This window comes from Lampetra fluviatilis, chromosome 36, assembly GCF_964198595.1.
Source record: "Lampetra fluviatilis chromosome 36, kcLamFluv1.1, whole genome shotgun sequence".
Lineage (NCBI taxonomy): Eukaryota > Metazoa > Chordata > Hyperoartia > Petromyzontiformes > Petromyzontidae > Lampetra > Lampetra fluviatilis.
Window position 1 is genome coordinate 8,855,192 of NC_136310.1, and position 23,829 is coordinate 8,879,020.

Below are 23,829 nucleotides of genomic sequence, written 5' to 3' on the forward strand. Positions count from 1 at the left end.
GCACGGAGAGAGCCGTGGCGTTGATTGCGAGCGCGTGGCATTCCGCGGTGAGGGTGTGCGTGCCTGTTGGTGCGGTTGGCTACGTGTGGTATGAAAGAAGTTCAACACACGCACACACACGCGCACCACGTACACACGCTCACACACACACGCGCACCGCGTACACACGTGCACACGCGTACACACGTGCACACGTACACACGTATACACGCGCACACACACGCACTACGTGCACACACGCGCACTACGTACACACGCAACACGTACACACGCGCACCACGTACACACGCAACACGTACACACACGCACCACGCACACACGCGCACCACGTACACACGCGCACCACGTACACACGCACCACGTACACACGCGCACCACGCACACACACGCACCACGTACACACGCGCACCACGTACACATGCAACACGTACACACGCGCACCACGCACACACGCGCACCACGTACACACGCGCACCACGTACACACGCAACACGTACACACGCGCACCACGCACACACACGCACCACGTACACACGCGCACCACGTACACACGCACCACGTACACACGCGCACCACGCGCACCACGTACACACGCGCACCACGTACACACGCACCACGCACACACGCGCACCACGTACACGCGCACCACGTACACACGCGCACCACGCACACACGCGCACCACGCACACACGCGCACCACGTACACACGCACCACGTACACACGCGCACCACGCACACACGCGCACCACGCACACACGCGCACCACGCACACACGCGCACCACGTACACGCGCACCACGCACACACGCGCACCACGCACACACGCACCACGTACACACGCGCACCACGTACACACGCGCACCACGCACACACGCGCACCACGTACACACGCACCACGTACACACGCACCACGTACACACGCGCACCACGTACACATGCGCAACACGTACACACGCACACACGCGCACCACGTACACGCGCACCACGTACACACGCGCACCACGTACACACGCGCACCACGCACACACGCGCACCACGCACACACGCGCACCACGTACACACGCGCACCACGTACACGCGCACCACGCACACACGCGCACCACGTACACACGCGCACCACGTACACACGCACCACGTACACACGCGCACCACGTACACACGCGCACCACGCACACACGCGCAACACGTACACACGCACCACGTACACACGCGCACCACGTACACACGCGCAACACGTACACACGTACACACGCGCAACACGTACACACGCACACACGCGCACCACGTACACGCGCACCACGTACACACGTACACACGCGCAACACGTACACACGCGCACCACGTACACACGCGCACCACGTACACACGCGCACCACGCACACACGCGCACCACGTACACACGCGCACCACGCACACACGCGCACCACGTACACACGCGCACCACGCACACACGCGCACCACGTACACACGCGCAACACGTACACACGCACCACGTACACACGCGCACCACGTACACACGCGCAACACGTACCCACGCACACACGCGCACCACGTACACACGCGCAACACGTACACACGCACACACGCGCACCACGCACACACGCGCACCACGTACACACGCGCAACACGTACACACGCGCACCACGTACACACGCACCACGTACACACGCGCACCACGCACACACGCGCACCACGTACACACGCGCACCACGTACACACGCGCACCACGCACACACGCGCACCACGCACACACGCGCACCACGTACACACGCGCACCACGCACACACGCGCACCACGTACACACGCGCACCACGCACACACGCGCACCACGCACACACGCGCACCACGCACACACACGCACACACGCACACACGCGCACCACGCACACACGCGCACCACGCACACGCGCACCACGTACACACGCGCACCACGCACACACGCGCACCACGTACACGCGCACCACGTACACGCGCACCACGTACACACGCGCACCACGTACACACGCGCACCACGTACACACGCACACACGCGCACCACGCACACACGCGCACCACGCACACACGCGCACCACGCGCACCACGCACACACGCGCACCACGCGCACACGCGCACCACGCGCACACGCGCACCACGCGCACACGCGCACCACGCACACACGCGCACCACGCACACACGCGCACCACGTACACACGCGCACCACGTACACGCGCACCACGCACACGCGTACACACGCGCACCACGTACACACGCGTACGTGTTCATGTTCACGTGACACAAACCCCACCGACTGTGGTCACGTGTTCATGTGACACACAAACCCCACCGACTGTGGGCACATGTTCACGTGACAAACTTCACCGACTGTGGGCACGTGTTCGTGTTCACGTGACACAAACCCCACTGACTGTGGGCACATGTTCATGTGACAAACCTCACCGACTGGGCACGTGTTCATGTGACACACAAACCCCACTGACTGTGGGCACGTGTTCGTGTTCACGTGACAGACAAACCTCACCGACTGTGGTCACGTGTTCGTGTTCATGTGACACACAAACCCCACCGACTGTGGTCACGTGTTCGTGTTCATGTGACACACAAACCCCACCGACTGTGGTCACGTGTTCATGTTCACGTGACACACAAACCCCACCGATTGTGGTCACGTGTTCGTGTTCACGTGACACACAAATCTCACCGACTGTGGTCACGTGTTCATGTTCACGTGACACACAAACCCCATCGACTGTGGGCACGTGTTCATCTTCACGTGACACACAAACCCCACCGACTGTGGACACGTGTTCGTGTTCACGTGACACACAAACCTCACCGACTGTGGTCACGTGTTCATGTTCACGTGACACACAAACCCCGCCGACTGTGGTCACGTGTTCGTGTTCACGTGACACAAAAACCCCACCGACTGTGGGCACGTGTTCATGTTCACGTGACACAAACCCCATCGACTGTGGGCACGTTCATGTTCACGTGACACAAACCCCACCGACTGGTCACGTGTTCGTGTTCACGTGACACAAAAACCCCACCGACTGTGGTCAAGTGTTCGTGTTCACGTGACACACAAACCCCACCGACTGTGGGCACGTGTTCATGTTCACGTGACACAAACCCCACCGACTGTGGTCACGTGTTCGTGTTCATGTGACACACAAACCTCACCGACTGTGGTCACGTGTTCGTGTTCACGTGACACAAACCTCACCGACTGTGGGCACGTGTTCGTGTTCACGTGACACAAACCTCACCGACTGTGGGCACGTGTTCGTGTTCACGTGACACACAAACCCCACCGACTGTGGTCACGTGTTCGTGTTCACGTGACACACAAACCCCACCGACTGTGGGCACGTGTTCATGTTCATGTGACACACAAACCCCACCGACTGTGGTCACGTGTTCGCACCGGCGGTGGCGGACTGCGCATCAGCCGGTCGACCACCCCGTATACCCCGCACCCACAGTAGCATATGCTATAAAGGGGTCCTAAATTAAAAAAAAAACACGTACATATTAAAACACACATTTAGTATTTGCATAGTGAAGTAATTGTAATTTTTTCATTTGCTATACAGCCAGATAATACGACAAACCGCTAACCTTAAACACTCAATCGTTCATAAAAGTTTAAGGCGGTATAGTACTATAGTAATAGAGCATTGGCTTTCGGTTAGGCCTCGGCAAAGTAAGGTAAAAGGAATAAACAACGAGCCTACCTTTACACTACCTTTTACCTTACCACAATACAATCACTCGACCCTTACCTTTTACCCTTTAGCAAGGTAAGGTAAAATGTAAAAACAACGAGCCTACCTTTACACTACCTTTTACCTTACCACAATACAATCACTCTACCCTTACCCTTTAGCAAAGTAAGGTAAAATGTAAAAACAACGAACCTACCTTTACGCTACCTTTTATCTTACCACAATACAATCACTCGACCCTTAACTTTTACACTTTAGTAAAGTAAGGTAAAATGTAAAAACAACGAGCCTACCTTTTACGCTTACCACATACAAATTACCGGCTTACAGGGTAATTACTGGGGCACTACTACACATGAACAAGGCTTATAACAGGTCAATGCGAGGTAGAGCGCTTTGTTCATATAGAATACTCTCGATTCCAATTCTAAATGGAGGCCACGGACTGTGCCACGGAGCTTTTAGCGAGCGGTAAACACAAGGCGTTTACCAGGTAATACTTCACGCTACCTTTACCCTACCGGGTAATTCTTCCGCGGAACCTTTACCCTCTACCCTTTACCTTACCCCATGGCATGTCGACACCTTTACCCTTTTACCCGGTAAAAAGGGTAAATGACCTTACCTTGCCGAGGCCTACTTCCGGTTGACGAACGAATCCATCATTCTACACAGCAGCGTGCTTGCCCCCACCATCACGCCAACTGCGGTCATCCTCGCAGCAGCAGTGGCAGCAGCAGCAGCGGCGGCAGCAGCAGCAGTAGCAGCAGCAGCGGCAGCAGCAGCAGCAGCGGCGACGTTTGGCTGCTCGGCCATCGAACAGAGACAGCGGCCACCGCATCGAGCGACGATTTCGTGGGCGCTTCCGCTGGCCGCCTGGAACGTTCTTGCGAAATTCGGAAGCCACTTTGAGCTGTGCACTTTTTAAAATCATCGTCCAGATTGACACGCGAATTTCTTTCGACCTGCTTGTTGTGTTTGAGCTTTGTTTCAAGTTTTCGAGTTTCATTTTCGTTGATTAGGTGTAGTAGCCCTGTGAGCCACGCGGCTCTTGAGTCGGGTGCAACCGCAACAAACAAAATGTGAACACAGAACATCCCAAAGCGATGACGCGTAACAAAAACATCCTGGAATAAACCAGCAAATATCCCCCCCCCTCCCCCCAAAAAAAGTATTAAAACGATGTGTGAAAAAATGACAATGTGGTGCAAGCCAACAACAACAACCATAAGACAATTTAGATTAACCATATGTTTTCAAATAACTAAAAAAAATTGACCCGTAAAAACAAAGTTTTTCACTATAAATCCTTTATATGCGTGGCGGCTAGAGTCCTCTCGTCCTCTGGCTTGAGATGGCTGCCACCTATGGGTCAGATGATTGCCTGCCACCATTAAGCAATTGGTAATTAAATATAATTTATTTTTTACTAAAAAGTGTAAAATTTTGGATTTTTTTTTTCACGAAAATAAATTGTCACGCACAACGAGTCTGTGTGCAAAACGTCAGCTCGATTGGATCACGGGAAGTGGGTTAAAAAACGACCGAAAGATTTGCACGGTCGTAAGCGCGCAAGCAAGCAAGTGAACTTAATATGAAGGATTTAATAAAGCGTGTTGTCCATCCGCACCTCCGATTAGTATGGTTGGCTACGTACGGTGCGAAAGAAGTTCAACACACGTAGAGGCCAGTTGTCCAATATAACACGGTCGTTGCGATCTTGCAGAATACCGCGGTCTGGATCAATCGCGTTCTAGTCAACAATAAATAATATTGGGGGGGGACGGGGGGTAAAGCAAGTCCGCGAGAACACGTGGGATGCGTGCACACGCTCAGCAAAGACTCAAGCGTGTGGTGGCTCGCTTCGAGAAGCATCTAGCAGCATCCCCCATGCCTCGTGTGATGCTGTCTTCGCCGAGGCAGCCGTGACAAGCCGCTTACCCCTCCTCGCGCTGTAGCCAATTGGCATCCGCGGTATAACAATAAGAAATGTGTTCCCCAATTCATCCGTTGCGTTATGGGATGAACAGACCTGCACGCACATACCGTGAGAGAGGCAGACACAAAAGACACGGATCCCCCGTATAGCCTTAACTGGCTGTTGGGGCAAGTGCTGTTAGCGAGCACCTATGAAGGCCGGCAGGGTACACGAGGGGGTGGGTGGCCAGCACCACGCCCGACCGCCTTTGTCTTCCCAGTGGCGATGTTTTTACACACTGCACCAGGTACTCATTTGAGGCTGAGTCGACCTAGGGAAGATCCATGACCGGTTCAGATATTCGTCACTGGTGTTGGTCGTGAGCGGGAATCGAACCCGGGTCGCGAGGTTCGTAGTGCAGCGCGCTGACCGCTGCACCACCAGTCCCCATAACCGCTGCACCACCACTCCTCATAATAATAATAGTTCAATTTATAACGCGACTGGCAAATTTGCAGACGTAGTGGCCGCAACTCGGAGGCGCGTAGCCAAGCTCAGAGTCGCTCGACAGCGCGTGGCTTGTAGAGGTGAGTCTTTAAGTGTCTCTTGAAGGAGGCGATCGAGCTGATGCTGCGAATGTGCAGAGGGGTGACGGCGTTCCAGACTGTTGGGGCTGCCTCCGAGAAGCGGCGCATAGACACGATGATGACCATCCTGGATCTTGGTATCAAGAGGAGGTCGTGAGTCACGCTGCGCAGGCATCTGCCGTGGCCATAACCGCTGCACCACCGCTCCCCATAACCGCTGCACCACCGCTCCCCTACGCAGGACAGACACAGACATCGTGGGTGACGTGAAGCATCGTGACCCCCCCCCCCCCCCGGGGCCTCATCCCCCGGTCGAGGGCTCCAGATGCTCGCACGGAGGAATTCGCGGAATCCGCGCGGAGGAGGTCGCGTGGCAGAAAGCCGTGGAAGTTCCGTCTCGTGGTGGTGGTGATGGTGGTGTGGTGGTGTTGTGTTGTTGTGTTGTTGTTGTGATGTTGATGTGATGTTGTGCTGTTGTTGTGTCGCGTGGCAGAAAGCCGTGTGGAAGTTCCCCGCAGCGAAGCGTCGAGTGGTGGTGTGGTATGGTGGTGATGGTGTTGTTGTTGTGTTGTTGTTGTGATGTTGATGTGATGTTGTGTTGTTGATGTTGTGTTGTTGTTGTGTTGTTGTTGTGATGTTGTGTTGTTGTTGTGTTGTTGTTGTGATGTGTTGTTGTTGTGATGTTGATGTTGTGTTCTTGTTGTTGTGTCGCGTGGCAGAAAGCCGTGGAAGTTCGCCGCAGCGAAGCGTCGAGTGGTGGTGGTGGTGTGGTGGTGGTTGTGGTGTGATTGTGTTGTTGTTGTGATGTTGATGTGATGTTGATGTGATGTTGTGTTGTTGTTGTGTCATGTGGTGGTGTTGTCATTGTGATGTTGATGTGATGTTGATGTGATGTTGTGTTGTTGTTGTTGTGATGTTGATGTGATGTGGTTGGTGTTGTTGTGTCGTGTGGTGGTGGTGTTGTCATTGTGATGTTGTGTTCTGTGTTGTTGTTGTGTCGTGTTGTTGCTGTTATGTTGTTGTGATGTTGATGTGATGTTGTGTTGTGTCGTGTGGTTGGTGTTGTTGTTGTGATTGTGTTGTTGTTGTGATGTTGTGATGTTGTGTTCGCGTGATGTGTTGTGTCGTCATGTTGGTGATGTTGTGATGTTGTGTTGTTGGTGTTGTCGTTGTGTCGTGTGGTTGCTGTTATGTTGTGATGTTGATGTGATGTGGTTGGTGTTGTTGTTGTGTCGTGTGGTTGTTGGTGTTGTTGTGTCGTGTGGTTGTTGGTGTTGTTGTGTTTCGGGCTTGTCGTGTCTTTGTGTCGTTAAAATATTAAGTGGTTGTGGGTGATTGTTTTTTTTGTTTACCGAATTCGAATAAAAACTCTCTTCTTGTGATTTCGGTTGCCGATCCCTGACCGCGCGAGTCCAGTTTACCATGAAAATCCAGTTTACCATGGGAGTCCAGTTTACCATGGGAGTCCAGTTTACCATGGAAGTCCAATTCACCATGGGAGTCCAGTTCACCATGGGAGTCCAGTTCACAGTAGGCAGGAGTCGGCAAGCTGTGACTGGAGCAGCATGAAGGCTCGTTCAGGAGTCACTTCATGGCGTCATTTATGACGGGACCAGCGCAGTTTCTCGCGTTGATCCACAGTGCTCTAGAAATATTGAGTTCGTGTTTTTACCGAATTCGAAAACCAAAAGCTTCTTGATAATTGTTTTTTTTACCCTTCTACCTGGCAACAAAACTGACACCTTTTTTTACAAGGAGTCATGTTTGCATAGACCACAATACCTGCAGCCTAAATTCAAACAAAACACATAACTCTGATAATATATGCACTGTCCTTGCAAAAGGCGTCATCTGGTCCAACACCATGTGAGACTAGGCTCTAAGGAAAGCTGTCTCGAAATTTAGGATGGACTTTTTATTATTTTTTTAATAGTGTATTGTATTACATTGCTCTGTTTTTTGTACTGTTTTTTTGTTTCATTGTATGTAATGGCAGAGATTAGGGATTAATAAAGTACAACCATAATTACAATCATAAAAACAGAAATCTATTTGATAGCAATATATTTTGGGGGACATTTTGAGCATATATATATTATCAATACGGCCCTGGTCCTCACCAGAGACAGCTGACTTCTTTATCACATCATATCAAGGGGTTGGGAGCGAGGCTGACCTTTACAAGTACAGACTTCTGACTTTTTAAACAACTTTTATTGCCGCCAGCAGCAGCAGCAGCACTGGAGGCGATTCCGATATGAAATACACAAAGTCACCAGCAAATAATTGAAAACAAACGCTACAAATCCACGCGCTGTGCCGATAAATGCACCGCGCACAACACGAAAGAAAAGTCACGTGGTCGTGGTGGTTGTGGTGGGGGTGGTGGTTTTGGTGGTGGTGGTTGTGGTGGTGGTGGTGGTGGTCATCGCGCACGCCACGGTGACGAGCGAGCGCTTCAGAAGGTGAACACCACGAGGAGGGTGCCGTCCACGCTGGGGCAGAGAGGGGCTTGTCCGGCTCCCCAACGTTCGAAGAAGACGTGCACATCACCGACACGTGTGTGGTACATGGCGTGCTCCAGCCGCAGCTGCGCCAGAGACAGAGAACGAGAGGGACATGGGGGGTGGGGATGAGGTAAGAATCAGAGGAGAGGATGAAGATGTCGAGGAGACTTTTTGACTTTTAAACAACTTGTATTGCCGCCAGCAGCAGCAGCAGCACTGGAGGCGATTCCGATATGAAACACACAAAGTCACCAGCAACACAAATGAAAACAAACGCTACAAATCCACGCGCTGTGGCGCTAAATGCACCGCGCACAACACGAAAGAAAACTCACGTGGTCGTGGTGGTTGTGGTGGGGGTGGTGGTTTTGGTGGTGGTGGTGGTTGTGGTGGTGGTTGTGGTGGTCATCGCGCACGCCACGGTGACGAGCGAGCGCTTCAGAAGGTGAACACCACGTGGAGGGTGCCGTCCACGCTGGTGCAGAGAGGGGCTTTTGAAGGCTCGGGCCAGTTGCTCCCCCGGGGTTCACGCTGCTGCGAGGACCTTCACGTCGCTTCACGGCCAGGGCCGCGTCAGCGGTGGGTCAATTCCACATTCCTAGGGACGGGGCCAGAGGCGTGGATGTGCTGCGACCTGCCGGTCGACTTTCCCGCAAAGTGCGGCTGAGATGTGTTGCTTTGGTGGGCTGAATTTCGATTTAAAGCTTTCGTGACTGCAGGGATTCGTCTTCTTGGTTCTTTCGGTAAAGTCACGTAGAAGGGAAGTAATACAATAATAAAAACAAAACATAATAAAATAATTCTCACGACGTTTCGGCCACAACGTCGTGAGAATTATTTTATTTAGTTTTTTTTTATTATTTTATTATGTTTTGTTTTTATTATTTTATTACTTCCCTTCTACGTGACTTTACCGAAAGAACCAAGAAATTGGTGGGCTGATTCAAGCCCCAGGCACCAACACCGAGACCCACACACTTGGGGCTCGGCGTTAGTGGCGGGGAGAGTGCTGGAGACGGAGGCACCGAAGATTGAATTTTGGTTTCCGATGCAGGAGCCAAAGACGCCACGTCATCACGCAGAGACAAAGATCCCCCGCGTAGCCTCAGCAGACCGTTGGGGCAAGTGCTGTTAGCGAGTCGCACTGCCGGAACTGCACAGCGAAAGGGGTGGGTGGACAGCACTACGCCCGCTCGCCTTTGTCTCCCCAGTGGCGATGTTTACTGACACACCGCACCAGGTACTCATTTGAGGCTGAGTCGACCTAGGGGAGGGCCCAGGACCGGTTCAGATAATCGTCACCGGTGTTGGTGGCCGTGAACGGGAATCGAACTCGGGGGGCCGAGGTTCGTAGCGCAACGCGCTAAGCACTGCGCCACCGCTCCCTCTAACCCCCCCCACCACTCTCCACCCACCACTCTCCTCCCACCCCCCCCACCACTCCCCCCCACCACTGTCCTCCCACCCCCTCCACCACTTCACCCCCACTACTCCCCCCCCACCACCCCCCAACCACTCCACCCCCCCCACCACTCCCCCACCACCACCCCCCCCCACCTCGCCCTTCCTCTGATGCGGCCCATATCGCGTGTTGCCAGCAGTGCGTATGGCCGGGTAGTGGTGGTGGTTGGTGGTGGTGGTGGTGCACACATCATCGCTCGCAACAATGGTGATGGTTGATGGTGGTGGTTGGTGGTGGTGACAGAACGTGAACTCGCGATGCGGATGACGATGACGGCGGTGGCGGTGACGACGGCGGACGGGGCCGCTGAACGCGGCGTGTTGTGAGCTCGGCACGAGCAGCCGGCGACAACTCCACGCCGCCTCCCGAGAGAGAGAAGCTCACGAGGGTCTCCCCAGTGACCCCCCCCCCTGCCCCCCCCCCCTACCTCGCACGCGGCTCGCCCGGCACCACCACAACCCTCGTGGGGGGCCTCGGAGGAGCCGGGCTCGAGCCCCCCACGGCTTGGGGGGTTCCGTCATGGGACTCTGGCGCGTGGCGCTGCTGCTGCTGCTGCCCCTCCTACTCCTCCTCCTCGCGCCGGGACTACTCGTGGTGAGGACATTCCACATTCTCATGGCGAGGCCAGATCGCCTCTAGCGGGGTGGGGACTGCTGGATGTGGCTGATGCCGGTAGCGACAGGGGGTCGGCTCTTTGGCTGCCCCCACGTGACTCTTTGGCTGCCCCCTCGTTACTCTTTGGCTGCCCCCTTGTGACTCTTTGGCTGCCCCCTTCGTGTTTAAACAATAAAAGAACACCCCCGTAAAACTTCAACGTATTTGAACGTGAAGATAATTGATTAAATATGGGCAGGGAAATGGGGTCACTGTGGAATGTCTTGCTGGCGACAAAAATGCACAACAGTCAAACTGTGTTGTTAACGCATCGCTAAGAGAGGAAAAGACAATAGACTTAAGCAGAGTGAATCTGTAGTAGTCAGAGTGAATCTATAGCAGGGAGAGTGAATCTATCCTAGGCAGAGTGAATCTATCCTAGGGGGAGTTAATCTATAGTAGTCAGAGTGAATCTATAGCAGGGAAAGTGAGTCTATCATATGGAAAGTAAATCTATCGTAGGGACAGTGAATCTATAGCAGGGAGAGTGAATCTATAGCAGGCAAAGGGAATCTATCCTAGTCAGAGTGGAGGTGTAGGCAGCTGCTCCAGTGGCGAGCGGTGCGAGTGGCGAGCGGAGCGAGGGGAGTTCCCGACTCCCTGTCACTCCGCGGTGTTCTACCCCAGCAGCTCCTGGGGGGGGGGGGGGGTACACGGAACCCTGGGGGGTACGTGGATCCCTGGGGGAAGAACGGGTTGTTGTTTTACCAGTTAAGGGCCTCACTGAGCTATGAAGCGACCTGGGCCACAAATGATAGCTCAACGAAGTGGCTTATCACGTGGATATGTAGAGCGGCAGCCGCACACTCTAAACGCGTGATGTTGTTGAGTCTCAATGTGGAGGGGGAAACCGTAGGGGAGAGAGACACGCAAACTTCAAATACACAGCAGCAGGCGTCAGGGTCGCGATCGAACCCAAGACCTCCTGCACACCAGGCGAGGTAGTAAACATCTCCTAGCCACCGTGATGATGATGATGACAGAGAGACACGCAAACTCCAAATATACCGCAGCAGCAGGCGTCATGGTCGCGATCGAACCCACGACCTCCTGTATACCTAGCGAGGTAGTAAACATCTCCTAGCCACCGTGATGATGAGAAAGAGACACCGCAAACTCCAAATATGAGGCTCCTTTTCAGGATGGTTCTCTGCCAGGTGTTTTAGCATTCAGAGGGGGGGGGGGCGATGCCACTGCTGCAGCTGCTGTTGCTGCTGCTGATCCCAGCTGAGTGATTCACAGGCGCGATTTGTCCACTAGGGGGCGTTGGGGTGCCACCCCACCAAACAGCTGGAGATGATAAATCATTTTTCTAAAAAAAAAAACTTTCTATAAATAGTTTTGTTGTGATAATTGGTTTTTAACTCTTTTATCTGGCAACAAAACTGTTTGCATTGACCACAATACCTGCGGTCGGAATGCAAACAAAAAACACAACTCTGATAATGTATGCACTGTCCTTGAAACTGATTGGTCCACACCCGAGACAGCTTTTCTTAGAGCCTAGTCTCACATGGTGTTGGACCAGATGACGCCAAAAGGCGCACAACTCAAAGACTGCACCATCAGAATATGAGAGCTCGGGTGAAGCATTTACACCATTGGAACCTCATTTGCCAGTAGCAAAATATGATAATAGTTTTTTTACCCTTTTATCTAGCAAAACTGAATTTAAAAAGGTGTAAGTTTTGTTGCCAGATAAAAGGGTAAAAACCATAATCAACGATTTTTGGGTTTAGATCGCGTTATTTATAAATGTGTCGTAACCCTCCACCACCCGACACGGCCAATCAGTAAAAAAAAAAAGTGTCACGTTGACAAAAGACAAATAGTTCACTGCTTTAGCCCACCGGTGTGTTGAAGCGTGAAACCACAACATTTACAATTTGAGTACGACGTTTCGCTGGTAATTGCATCCAGCATCATCGGGCAATTCGCCAGAATGGTGAGGCTCTGCTGTGTCTCCCGTTCTTATATAGAGCAGCAGCAGGGTGACGTCATCATTAACTCATTAACTCATCAGGTGCAAAGATTTGAGGGGGGGGGGTTATTGTAATTATATACTTGATTAGTAATAAGGCTATTGTTACGATGCGAGTTGTAGATTAGTAATCATTTGGAATGTGTTCTATTGTGATTATGCTACATTAATAATCAGTTAGTGCTTGTTTCCCTTATAAGGAATTGTAATGCATCTTATTTAATAATACGCTTCCAGGCCGCACTAAGCCTGTAGCTGTCTGAGCGATTAAAGTTATTTCTGTTTCTCTCAATCTCAATGGATTCTCTAATTAGTCTTTGCCAGTAGTAACTAGTTTTACACAACACTTCAACGTTGTCAAAATCAATTGAGTGTCCCTGTTGACAAGCATGTTCTGCCACTGCCGACAGTTGTGTTTGCGATAGTTTAATATTTCTCTGGTGTTCTTTTAGTCTTACACTAACGTTACGCCCTGTCTGTCCAATATAGCATCTGCCACATACACAATTAATCCGATATACACCTTCTGTTGATAATTTAGGTAATTCGTCTTTAGTGCACGTTACTAATTGTTGAATTTTGTGTACTGTACCAAATCTTACTGTAATGTTTTGCTTTTGCAAAACACGGGCTAATTTGTCAGTTACTCCTGAGATAAATGGTATTTTTATTGTTTTAATAATCTGATCGCTTTCAGCAGTGTTGCTTTGCGATCGTGATTTGGCATTTAGTGCTCTGTTAATTTGAGCATTATTGTAGCCATTCTGTCTTAGTGCTTCTTTAACATGTTTAATCTCTCTCACTAGACTTTCATCATCTGACACTGTTTTAGCCCGATGTATGAGCGTCTTGATTAGAGAGGATTTCTGAGCTGGGTGATGATGCGATTTCGCATTCAGATAGGCATCAGTGTGCGTTTGCTTTCTGTAAACGCTGTGTGTTATTTTACCATTTAGGCCATGCCCAAGTAAAATATCCAGGAACGGGAGTGTGTTATTCACCTCCATTTCCATGGTGAACTGAATGGCCGGGTTTTGTGCATTGAGATGATTTAGAAAATCGTTAAGTGTATCTTTACCATGTGGCCAGACAACCAAAGTGTCATCCACATATCTAAACCAAAAGGATGGTTTTAATGTGCTCGAGGCAAGTGCTCTGGTTTCAAAGTTTTCCATGTACAAATTTGCTATAGCAGGAGATAAAGGAGAGCCCATTGCTGCTCCCTCCCTTTGTTTAAAGAATTCACCTCTCCATAAGAAGTAAGTGTTATTTAAACAATGGTCAGCGAGTTTCGGAATATCTTTTGGTAAATCTGTATTCTTTACCAGTGTATCAAGTAATTTAAGCGACTCGCTCACTGGAACCTTAGTGAATAGCGAAATCACATCAAAACTCACCAAAATATCATTAGGGTTAAGCTTAATATCTTTGATCATATTCACAAGATGTTCTGAATTTCTTATGAATGATGATGTCCTACCGATGTAGGGCTGTATTTGTTTAGTTACATATTTTGCTAATTTATATGTGGCAGAGCCAATTGTACTGACTATGGGTCGTAAAGGGATGCCGATTTTATGGATCTTTGGTAGCCCATACAGTCTAGGTGGTTTTGAAGCCCTTGGCTTAATTAGGAATTGCTCATTTTTTGGGATTAATGAATTTGCAATGATTGCAGTAGTCTTACGTTCCAGAGTATTAGTTGGATCTCGTTTAATTTTAATGTAGGTACTTTCCTCTAATAAATCTTTAATTTTATTATCATAATCGGCTCGTGACATCACTACAGTAGTGCGGCCCTTATCCGCTGCTAGGATTTGAATATCTTTATTTAGACGAAGCTCTCTTAAGGCTTTTGCCTCGTTCGAGCTAATATTTACTTTCGGTATTTTACTATTCTCAATTATTTTGGCAACCTCGTGTCTAGTCATTATCATATTTTTTTATCATATTTTACTACTGGCAAAGGAGGTTCCAATGGAGTTTTGTTGTGTTTTGATTTTTGTGTCACGTAAACAGAACATGCCATTTCCATACTAGTAGAGCACTAACCGTTTGTGTGTTGGAGAGTGAACTCATCACAACATTTACAATTCGAGTACTTGGTGACGTTTCGCCGGTAATCGCAACAATAACTACAACCACCACCGCCAGCAGCATCAGCAGCATCAGGCGACAGCCACAGAGTCGTGGACACATCCTCCCTCCTGTTTCAGGGGGGAGAGAGAGGGGCACGCAGACTCCACTCACACCAAGGCCCCCTCCAGAAAAAAAAAATCTAAATTTGAAAACGAATTTCCTGCCATTTCCAGCCTAAAATATTACAAAATTCACTAACACACTGGATGGACTTTGTATTTCTTTTTTACAATAATGTCTCATAGTGTTATTGTATTACATTGCTCTGTTTTTAATGTTTTACCTTTTCTTGTTTCATTGTATGTAATGGCAGAGATTAGGGATTCATAAAGTACAACCATAACCACAATCATATAAACAGAAATCTCTTTTACAGCAATATATTGGCGGGGACATTTTGAGCATATTTGAATATTGGGGGGGTGTGTGTGTGTGTCCTACACAATATATATTATAATTACGGCTTTGACTCACACAGACTCTACTCACACACACAGAGAGAGGGAACGCACGCACACTCCACTCAGAGCGAAAGAGAGGAGTCGTGAGTCGATCCCAGGCCCTTTGTGGCCCCAGCTGCACTGCATCTGGAACTCGGCCACGACTCGAGACCGCCGGGGTCGGTGGGCGCGTCGGTGACTCTGAGCGCCGTCGTTGTTGTTGTTGTTGTCGTTGTTGTCTGTGCGCGAGCGAGCAGCTGGGGGGCCGGGCTCCCCGCTACGCCCTCAACCCCCTGGGCAAGAGGTGGGAGCGAGACAACCTCACCTACAGGTGAGACGACACGGGGGGGGGGAGTGGGGGATGGCACGGGGGGGGGTGGTGGTGGTGGGGGATGGCACGGGGGGGGGACACGGGGCACGGGGAGGACACGGGGGGGGCACAGGGAGGATACGGGTGAGAGAGACACGGGTGAGACACGGTGGAGACACTGGGGAGACACGGCGAAGACGGGTGAGACACAGATGAGAGACACGGGTGAGAGAGACACTGGGGAGAGAGACAGATGAGAGACACAAATGAGAGACACAGACGAGAGAGACACAGGCGAGAGAGACACACGGGGTGAGAGAGACACGGAATGAGAGAGACACAGACGAGAGAGACACACGGCGAGAGACACACACGGCGAGAGAGACACAGATGAGAGACACAGACGAGAGAGACACACGGGGTGAGAGAGACACGGGAGTGCGTGTCCCCTCCGCAGGATCGACCGCTTCCCGTCGTCGCTGGGCCACGAGGAGACGCGAGCCGCCATCGCGCGCGCCTTCTCCATGTGGAGCCACGTGTCGCCCCTCTCCTTCCACGAGGTGCCCCCCACCAGCCCCGCCGACTTCCGTATAGGTGCGGATACGAGAGAGAGGGGGGGGGATGCGGGAGGCGAGGTACGGGAAAAGTGGATGTGGTTTCGGGGGGTGGGGTGAATATTTGGGGGGGGGGGGGGGAGATACGGGAGAGGGTCGGGGGTGAGTGTGGATAAGGGGGGCGCAGGGATGCGGATGCGAGTGTAGTAGGTTCAATGAGACTTGGACAACGTAGTCGGAGGCACACTTATTTATTAACCGTTTCACTCAACACAGGTCAAGGCATACAACACTCGAAGGGGTATCGGCCCCTTCACCCGTCTAACAGGGAGATCCCACTGTCTCTAACCCGGCTAGCCTACTCCCAGGTCCTCCACTACAGAGCTAGGGGAGGCTAGCTGATCCAGCTCTGGCCAAGCTGGGATCACGGCACCCTGAGTCCCCAGACCGGCTCTTACAAGAGCATCGGCTCTGGGCTCTCGGGGCGACCACGCCGCTGGCTTGCCCTGGTCGGTCCTTAGAAGGACGGCGATCCAGGGGAGTCCCAGGGCCTATCTAGCCGGTCTTCACTCTTCACTGGCTTAAGCTGAACACTCAACCCCGAGCCCTCCGGCTAACCGCCTTGTATAGCAACTCCCCCCCCCCCGAGGGGTGGGGCCATGGGGGATCACAGCGCCGTTTCAGCCCCCCAGGGCTAAACGGTGCGGACGTGGATGTAAGCATCCTTCCGCGTGCGGGCATCACCACCCCCGGTGTGTTTGTTCGCCCTCCCGTAACACCCCTACACGAGTGATGCTCGCGTGACGACCAAGCGATGTCAGCCTCAGCGACTTCTCCCCCCCCCCCCCCCCAAATTTCGATTTAAAGCTTTCGTGACTGCAGGGATTCATCTTCTTGGTTCTTTCGGTAAAGTCACGTAGAAGGGAAGTAATAAAATAATTGTTTTATTATGTTTAATTTTTATTATTTTATTACTTCCCTTCTACGTGACTTTACCGAAAGAACCAAGAAGATTCCCCCCCCCCCCCACCCCGCAGGGTTCTACAGGCGCGTGCACGAGGGGTGCGCGCGCGCCCCGGCGCTGCTCCACCCGTGCTTCGACGGGCGCGACGGGGAGCTGGCGCACGCCTTCCTGCCTCCGCGCGGGGACGTCCACCTCGACGACGACGAGAGCTGGGTGCTGGGCACCACTCGCTTCAGCTGGACCCGCGGTGGGGCGGGGGGGGTGGGTGGGTGGGTGGGTGGGTTTGGGTGTGTGGGTTTGGGTGGGTGGGTTTGGGTGGGTGGGTTTGGGTGGGTGGGTTTGGGTGTGTGGGTTTGGGTGTGTGGGTTTGGGTGGGTGGGTTTGGGTGTATGGGTTTGGGTGGGTGGGTTTGGGTGGGTGGGTTTGGGTGTATGGGTTTGGGTGGGTGGGTTTGGGTGGGTGTGTTTGGGTGTATGGGTTTGGGTGCGTGGGTTTGGGTGCGTGGGTTTGGGTGGGTGGGTTTGGGTGTGTGGGTTTGGGTGGGTGGGTTTGGGTGGGTGGGTTTGGGTGGGTGGGTTTGGGTGTGTGGGTTTGGGTGGGTGGGTTTGGGTGTGTGGGTTTGGGTGTGTGGGTTTGGGTGGGTGGGTTTGGGTGTGTGGGTTTGGGTGGGTGGGTTTGGGTGTGTGGGTTTGGGTGTGTGGGTTTGGGTGTATGGGTTTGGGTGTGTGGGTTTGGGTGGGTGGGTTTGGGTGGGTGGGTTTGGGTGTGTGGGTTTGGGTGGGTGGGTTTGGGTGTGTGGGTTTGGGTGTATGGGTTTGGGTGGGTGGGTTTGGGTGTGTGGGTTTGGGTGGGTGGGTTTGGGTGGGTTTGGGTGTGTGGGTTTGGGTGGGTGGGTTTGGGTGGGTGGGTTTGGGTGTGTGGGTTTGGGTGTGTGGGTTTGGGTGTATGGGTTTGGGTGGGTGGGTTTGGGTGGGTGGGTTTGGGTGGGTGGGTTTGGGTGTGTGGGTTTGGGTGGGTGGGTTTGGGTGTGTGGGTTTGGGTGTATGGGTTTGGGTGGGTGGGTTTGGGTGTGTGGGTTTGGGTGTGTGGGTTTGGGTGGGTGGGTTTGGGTGGGTGGGTTTGGGTGTGTGGGTTTGGGTGGGTGGGTTTGGGTGTGTGGGTTTGGGTGGGTGGGTTTGGGTGGGTGGGTTTGGGTTGTTGGGTTTGGGATTTGTTGGGTTTGGGATTTGGTGGGTTTGGTGGGTCTGAGATTGAGTGGTTGGGTATTCGGCACGGGTCTATCAGTACCGTGGTACGAGTCAATTCCTGGCACCCCACAGTCGCCGGTGTCCGGACCGTCTGGGTCAGGGGTCAGGGGTCGGTAACCTGCAGCCCCGGAGCCGCGTGCGGCTCGTTAAGGACCATCGTGTCTCTCATAAATAACAAACAGTGCCCAGTCTCGAAATAAATGGCTCGTGTTGTGTTGGTTGCCGACCGCTCGTTTGGATTCTGCCCTCGGAAAAGAGTTGGGGAAGTGGGGGGGAGTTGGTGGGGGCGGGGGGGGGTCGGGGCAGGAATAATTGGTTGTTGTGATGTCGGGGTGTTGTTGAACGACCTGGTGTGTGTATTGTTGTTGTGGTTGTTGTTGTGGTGGTGGTGCTGTAGGCGTGTGGATGAACGACCTGGTGTGTGTATTGTTGTTGTGGTTGTTGTTGTGGTGGTGGTGGTGGTGTAGGCGTGTGGATGAACGACCTGGTGTGTGTATTGTTGTTGTTGTTGTTGTTGTGGTGGTGGTGTAGGCGTGTGGATGAACGACCTGGTGTATATTATTGTTGTTGTGGTTGTGGTGGTGGTTGTGGTGGTGGTGTAGGCGTGTGGATGAACGACCTGGTGTGTGTATTGTTGTTGTGGTTGTTGTTGTTGTGGTGGTGTAGGCGTGTGGATGAACGACCTGGTGTGTGTATTGTTGTTGTGGTTGTTGTTGTTGTTGTGGTGGTGGTGCTGTAGGCGTGTGGATGAACGACCTGGTGCAGGTGGCGGCGCACGAGATTGGCCACGCGCTGGGCCTCATGCACTCGCGCCGCGCCCACGCGCTCATGCACGCCAACGCCACCGCCACGCGCACGCGCAGCCTGGCGCGCGACGACGTGTGGGGCATCCAGAGGCTCTATGGTGCGACACCCGAGTCGTCACCGTCGTCTTCACCACCATTATCATCATTACCGTAGTCATCACCGTTGCCATCATCATCACCATCGTCATCATCACCGTCATCATCATCACCGTTGCCATCATCATCACCATCGTCATCATCACCGTCATCATCATCACCGTTGCCATCATCACCACCGTCATCATCATCACCATCATCACCACCGTCGTCTTCATCACCGTCGTCGTCACCGTCATCATCATCACCGTAGTCATCACCGTCGCCATCATCACCACCGTCATCATCATCGTCGTCATCATCATCGTCATCATCATGGTCATCACCACCATCGTCGTCATCATCATCGTCATCATCATGACCACCGTCATCATCACCACCGTCATCATCATCGTCATCATCATCATCATCACCGTCATCAACACCCATATTACCCTCCTCAGCATCATCGTCGTCGTCCCTCTTATCAACGTCTTCGACTCCCCCCCCCCTCGTGTGCCTCGCCGGCCTTCGTCGGTGCTACTCGCTAACAGCACTTGCCCCAACAGTCTGTTCAGGCTATACGGGGGATCTTTGTCTTTATTTTGTTTTGGCGAACGTGCAGGCTGCCGGGACAAGTCCGGGACGTGCGATCGCTGGGTGCGCCGCGGCCTCTGCTCCTCGCGCCCGCGCCTCTCCATGAGCCGCTGCGCCAGCTCCTGTGACCTCTGCTACGGTGCGTGACCCCCCCCCCACGGGGTCATGGGGGGGTCATGGGGGGTCAGGGGGGGGGTTTCCCCGGGGACTCGGGGTGACGTCCAGGGAAGCAGACGGGACACACAAACCCGCCGCGGTGGGGAACGAGCGCAGTCATTAGGGTTCGTAATTAACAGGGGCGCCACGGTGGCTAGGAGATGTTAACTACCTCGCCTGGTATAGAGGAGGTCGTGGGTTCGGTCCGACCCTGACGCCTGCTGTTGTATATTTGGAGTTTGCGTGTCTCTCTCTCTCATCATCATCACGGTGGCTAGATGTTAGCTACCTCACCTGGTATGCAGAAGGTCGTGGGTTCGGTCTGACCCCGACGCCTGCTATATATTTGGGGTTTGCATGTTCTCCGACGCGCGCCACGTATGACCTCGCGTCACGACGTATGACCTCGCGTCACGACGTACGACCTTGTGTAACCCCGTACGACTGCTGTGTGCAGGGCATGCGCCCCCCTCCGCGACCCCCCGCCCCCGCACGCCCCCCAAGGCCAAGGTGGTGACGCGGGGTCGCATCGTGACCTTTCACTGCGGCAGGCGGAGCTCCCTGCCCGGGGTCACCGTGAGGTATGGAAGAGAGATTCTGGGCACACTTACCATCACCGGCGAGGCTGTGTTGGCGAGATGTTAACTACCTCGCCTGGTATTCAGGAGGTCGTGGGTTCGATCCCTGACCGTAACGCCTGCTGCTGCTGCTGTATATTTGGAGTTTGTGCGTCTCTCTCCCCCCCGTGGTCGCGGTTTTTCCCTCCACATTTAAACTCAACGTCACGCGTTTACAGTATTTGGCTACGATACATTTCCACATGATGAGCCACTTCGTTGAGCTATCATTTGTGGCCCGGTCGCTTATATATGAAAAAAAAAATAGCTATACAGCTCAGTGGGCTTTACCTGGCAAAGAAAAAAATTGCTCATCGTTTTTTTACGTAGCCCGCATTTGCAGTCACCGCATGCCCAAGCAGATTCCGTTTGGCCGGATCCAGGGGTCTAAACGGGCGGGGCACGGGCTAGAGAAGAGATGGAGTGATGTGGTACTGGAGGACGTGGAGCCGAGTGGACTTGCCTATGACTGGTACCAGCGGTGTCAAGATCGGCCTCAGTGGAGGAGGCTCGTGAAGGACGCTACTGGGCAGTTGGAGGCAGTCGCCCTCCAACAACAACGGAGGGCGGAGGAGTGAAACTCCCAACGAGCAGAGTGCTGGGCGGCTAAAATGCAGAAAGTGGCCACAGTGGGGAGCACAGGTGGTGCATGATCCAGTCACCCTCTAAGCATGTTCGTGGCATGTTCACGAGATGTGCTCAGTATGTTCAGTGTTCATGGCGTGTTGCTGGTGTGTTGCTGGCGTGTTCATGGCGTGTTAACGGCGTGTTCCTGGCGTGTTCACTGCGTGTGCGCGCCGCGTGCAGCTGGTACAAGGACGGCGAGTGGCTGGAGGCCTCGGTGCCGGGGCGGCTGACGATGTCGGGTCGCGAGCTGCGCCTCGTCGCCAACGAGGTGAACGAGGGGGAGTACACGTGCACGCTGGCGCGCGGGGCCAGCGAGATGCGCGCCAACGCCTGGCGCATCGTCCTCAAGGACCCCCACGGGGAAGAAGGCGGCGGCGGGGAGACCCCCACCGCTCAAGTCCCGAGGCCAGGGCCCTCGGGGGGCCGAACGCCGTGACGCACGGCGCCGAGGTCAGGGGGAGCCACTCAGCTCGGGGCCGGAGCGGAAGGGGGGCCGACGGCGACTCACGGAGGCTGCGGCCGCGGCGGAGGCCACGGTCACAGCGGCGCGTTCGCTCAACTTTGGGCCTCGGTCTGAAACGACGACGACGACGACGAGGAGGAGCTTCAGCTTCAGCTGCGTCGCGTGCTGCCCCATCGCGGTTGGCACAGCCCCGTGTATATTACAAATATAGATATTTTTTATTGTGGTTAAGCACACAAGTCCGGTACAACTAGTCGATGATTTCTGGGGGAGGGGACAGAAAAACCGAGGTGGGGGGGGGGGGCGGGGGGGGATTTTCGGCGCTTGGCCGCGTATAGGTGGGGGGAGAGGTTGATTGTTGCCCACTTCCGTAAGTGGAGGGAGCTTTAATATATATAAGGGGGGGGGGGGGGGGTAACGAGCAATCTAAGGGGGCACAGTCGCCTCTTGTAACCCCCAGGGTTTTCCCCACGGCTGGGTGCGGAGAAATCTCCTCCTCCCGCTCCTCCTCCTCCCACTCCTCCTCCTCCTCCCACTCCTCTTCCCACTCCTCCTCCCACTCCTCCTCCCACTCCTCTTCCCACTCCTCTTCCCACTCCTCCTCCCACTCCTCCTCCCACTCCTCCTCCCACTCCTCCTCCCACTCCTCCTCCCACTCCTCTTCCCACTCCTCTTCCCACTCCTCCTCCCACTCCTCTTCCCACTCCTCTTCCCACTCCTCCTCCCACTCCTCCTCCCACTCCTCTTCCCACTCCTCTTCCCACTCCTCCTCCCACTCCTCCTCCCACTCCTCCTCCCACTCCTCCCACTCCGCACAGCAGCACACCGTGCGGGTGACGTGACCGTACTTCGCCGTGCCGGTCGCAGCCAGATACGGCCAAACGTGGCGTGCGTGGTGGCCACCAACCCCCCCCCACCCACCCACCCCGCATCACCCCCACTTCCCAATACGTAATTCAAACAAGAATAATAATAATCGATTTAAAGCTTTCGTGACTGCAGGGATTCATCTTCTTGGTTCTTTCGGTAAAGTCACGTAGAAGGGAAACAATAAAATAATAATACAAAATTTCCCTTCTACGTGACTTTACCGAAAGAACCAACAAGAATAATAATAATGTACATTTCATATCGCAGCCTCCACGCAAAGCGCACCTCCACAACGCCGCTGCAGAGCCACCGGGGACCGCGCGTGGCTCCGAGCAAGCAGGGGCAGGGGGAGGGGGGCACCACAGAGGAGTGGGAGGCAGCCGGAACCGGGCCAATGAGTGCCCAAGCTCTGTGGTCCTATGCGCGAATAAACAACAACAACAACAACAACAACAACGTGGGCGGTGCAAGTAGCACATGTTTGAGCGGAGCTGCTGATTGAACAAAGAATCGCACTGCCTTTAATCGGTTTTACCACGACGCAATGTGATCCGTAATCAGGGTTTTTCTTTTCTCTTGGGGTCACATCGCGCGAATATAAATGCGTCGTTAAGCCCGCCGCCACACAACACATTCATATTTGCGCGATCTAACCCCCAAAAAACACAACCCCATTAACACATTCCTGCGGAGGGAGCTGGTAGGAACGTTGGGTTGCTCGGTCAATGGCCAGGGTCAACGGCGGCGTGGTGTATTCCGCAAATATGCCCGACTGTGAGGGCGGGCACAAGCCGGCGTGAGTAGGTTAAACGTTTTATAAGGGCACCACGGGGTGACAAGCCCCTCCCCACCCAGCCCCACCCCTCCCTACCCAGCCCCTCCCCACCCAGCCCCTCCCCACCCTCCCCACCCAGCCCCTCCCCACCCTCCCCACCCAGCCCCTCCCTCCCCACCCTGCCCCTCCCTGCACGACGGACACAATAATCCCCTGTGGGCTGGTGTAACCATCATTATATGCCTCAAATCGGTCGGTTACATGGCAATGAACACGGCAGTTCGGAGTACAATCGATCGCACGCATATCCCACCCTCTCCCCCTCGAGCATCCTCTCCGTTCCACCCCCCCCAC

The 23,829-nt window shown here is 53.7% G+C and overlaps 1 protein-coding gene across 1 annotated transcript; it reads left to right on the plus strand.

Moving 5' to 3' along the window:
• Positions 1 to 10,336: 10,336 nt before the first annotated feature.
• LOC144945084 (matrix metalloproteinase-23-like) lies at positions 10,337 to 22,134 on the plus strand. Its single transcript, XM_078873327.1, has 8 exons — positions 10,337 to 10,794; positions 15,672 to 15,745; positions 16,182 to 16,318; positions 17,316 to 17,489; positions 19,229 to 19,393; positions 19,996 to 20,106; positions 20,581 to 20,704; positions 21,548 to 22,134. Exons 1-8 carry the CDS (start codon positions 10,720 to 10,722, stop codon positions 21,801 to 21,803), a joined length of 1,116 nt encoding a protein of 371 aa, XP_078729453.1. The 5' UTR covers positions 10,337 to 10,719; the 3' UTR covers positions 21,804 to 22,134.
• Positions 22,135 to 23,829: the final 1,695 nt, after the last annotated feature.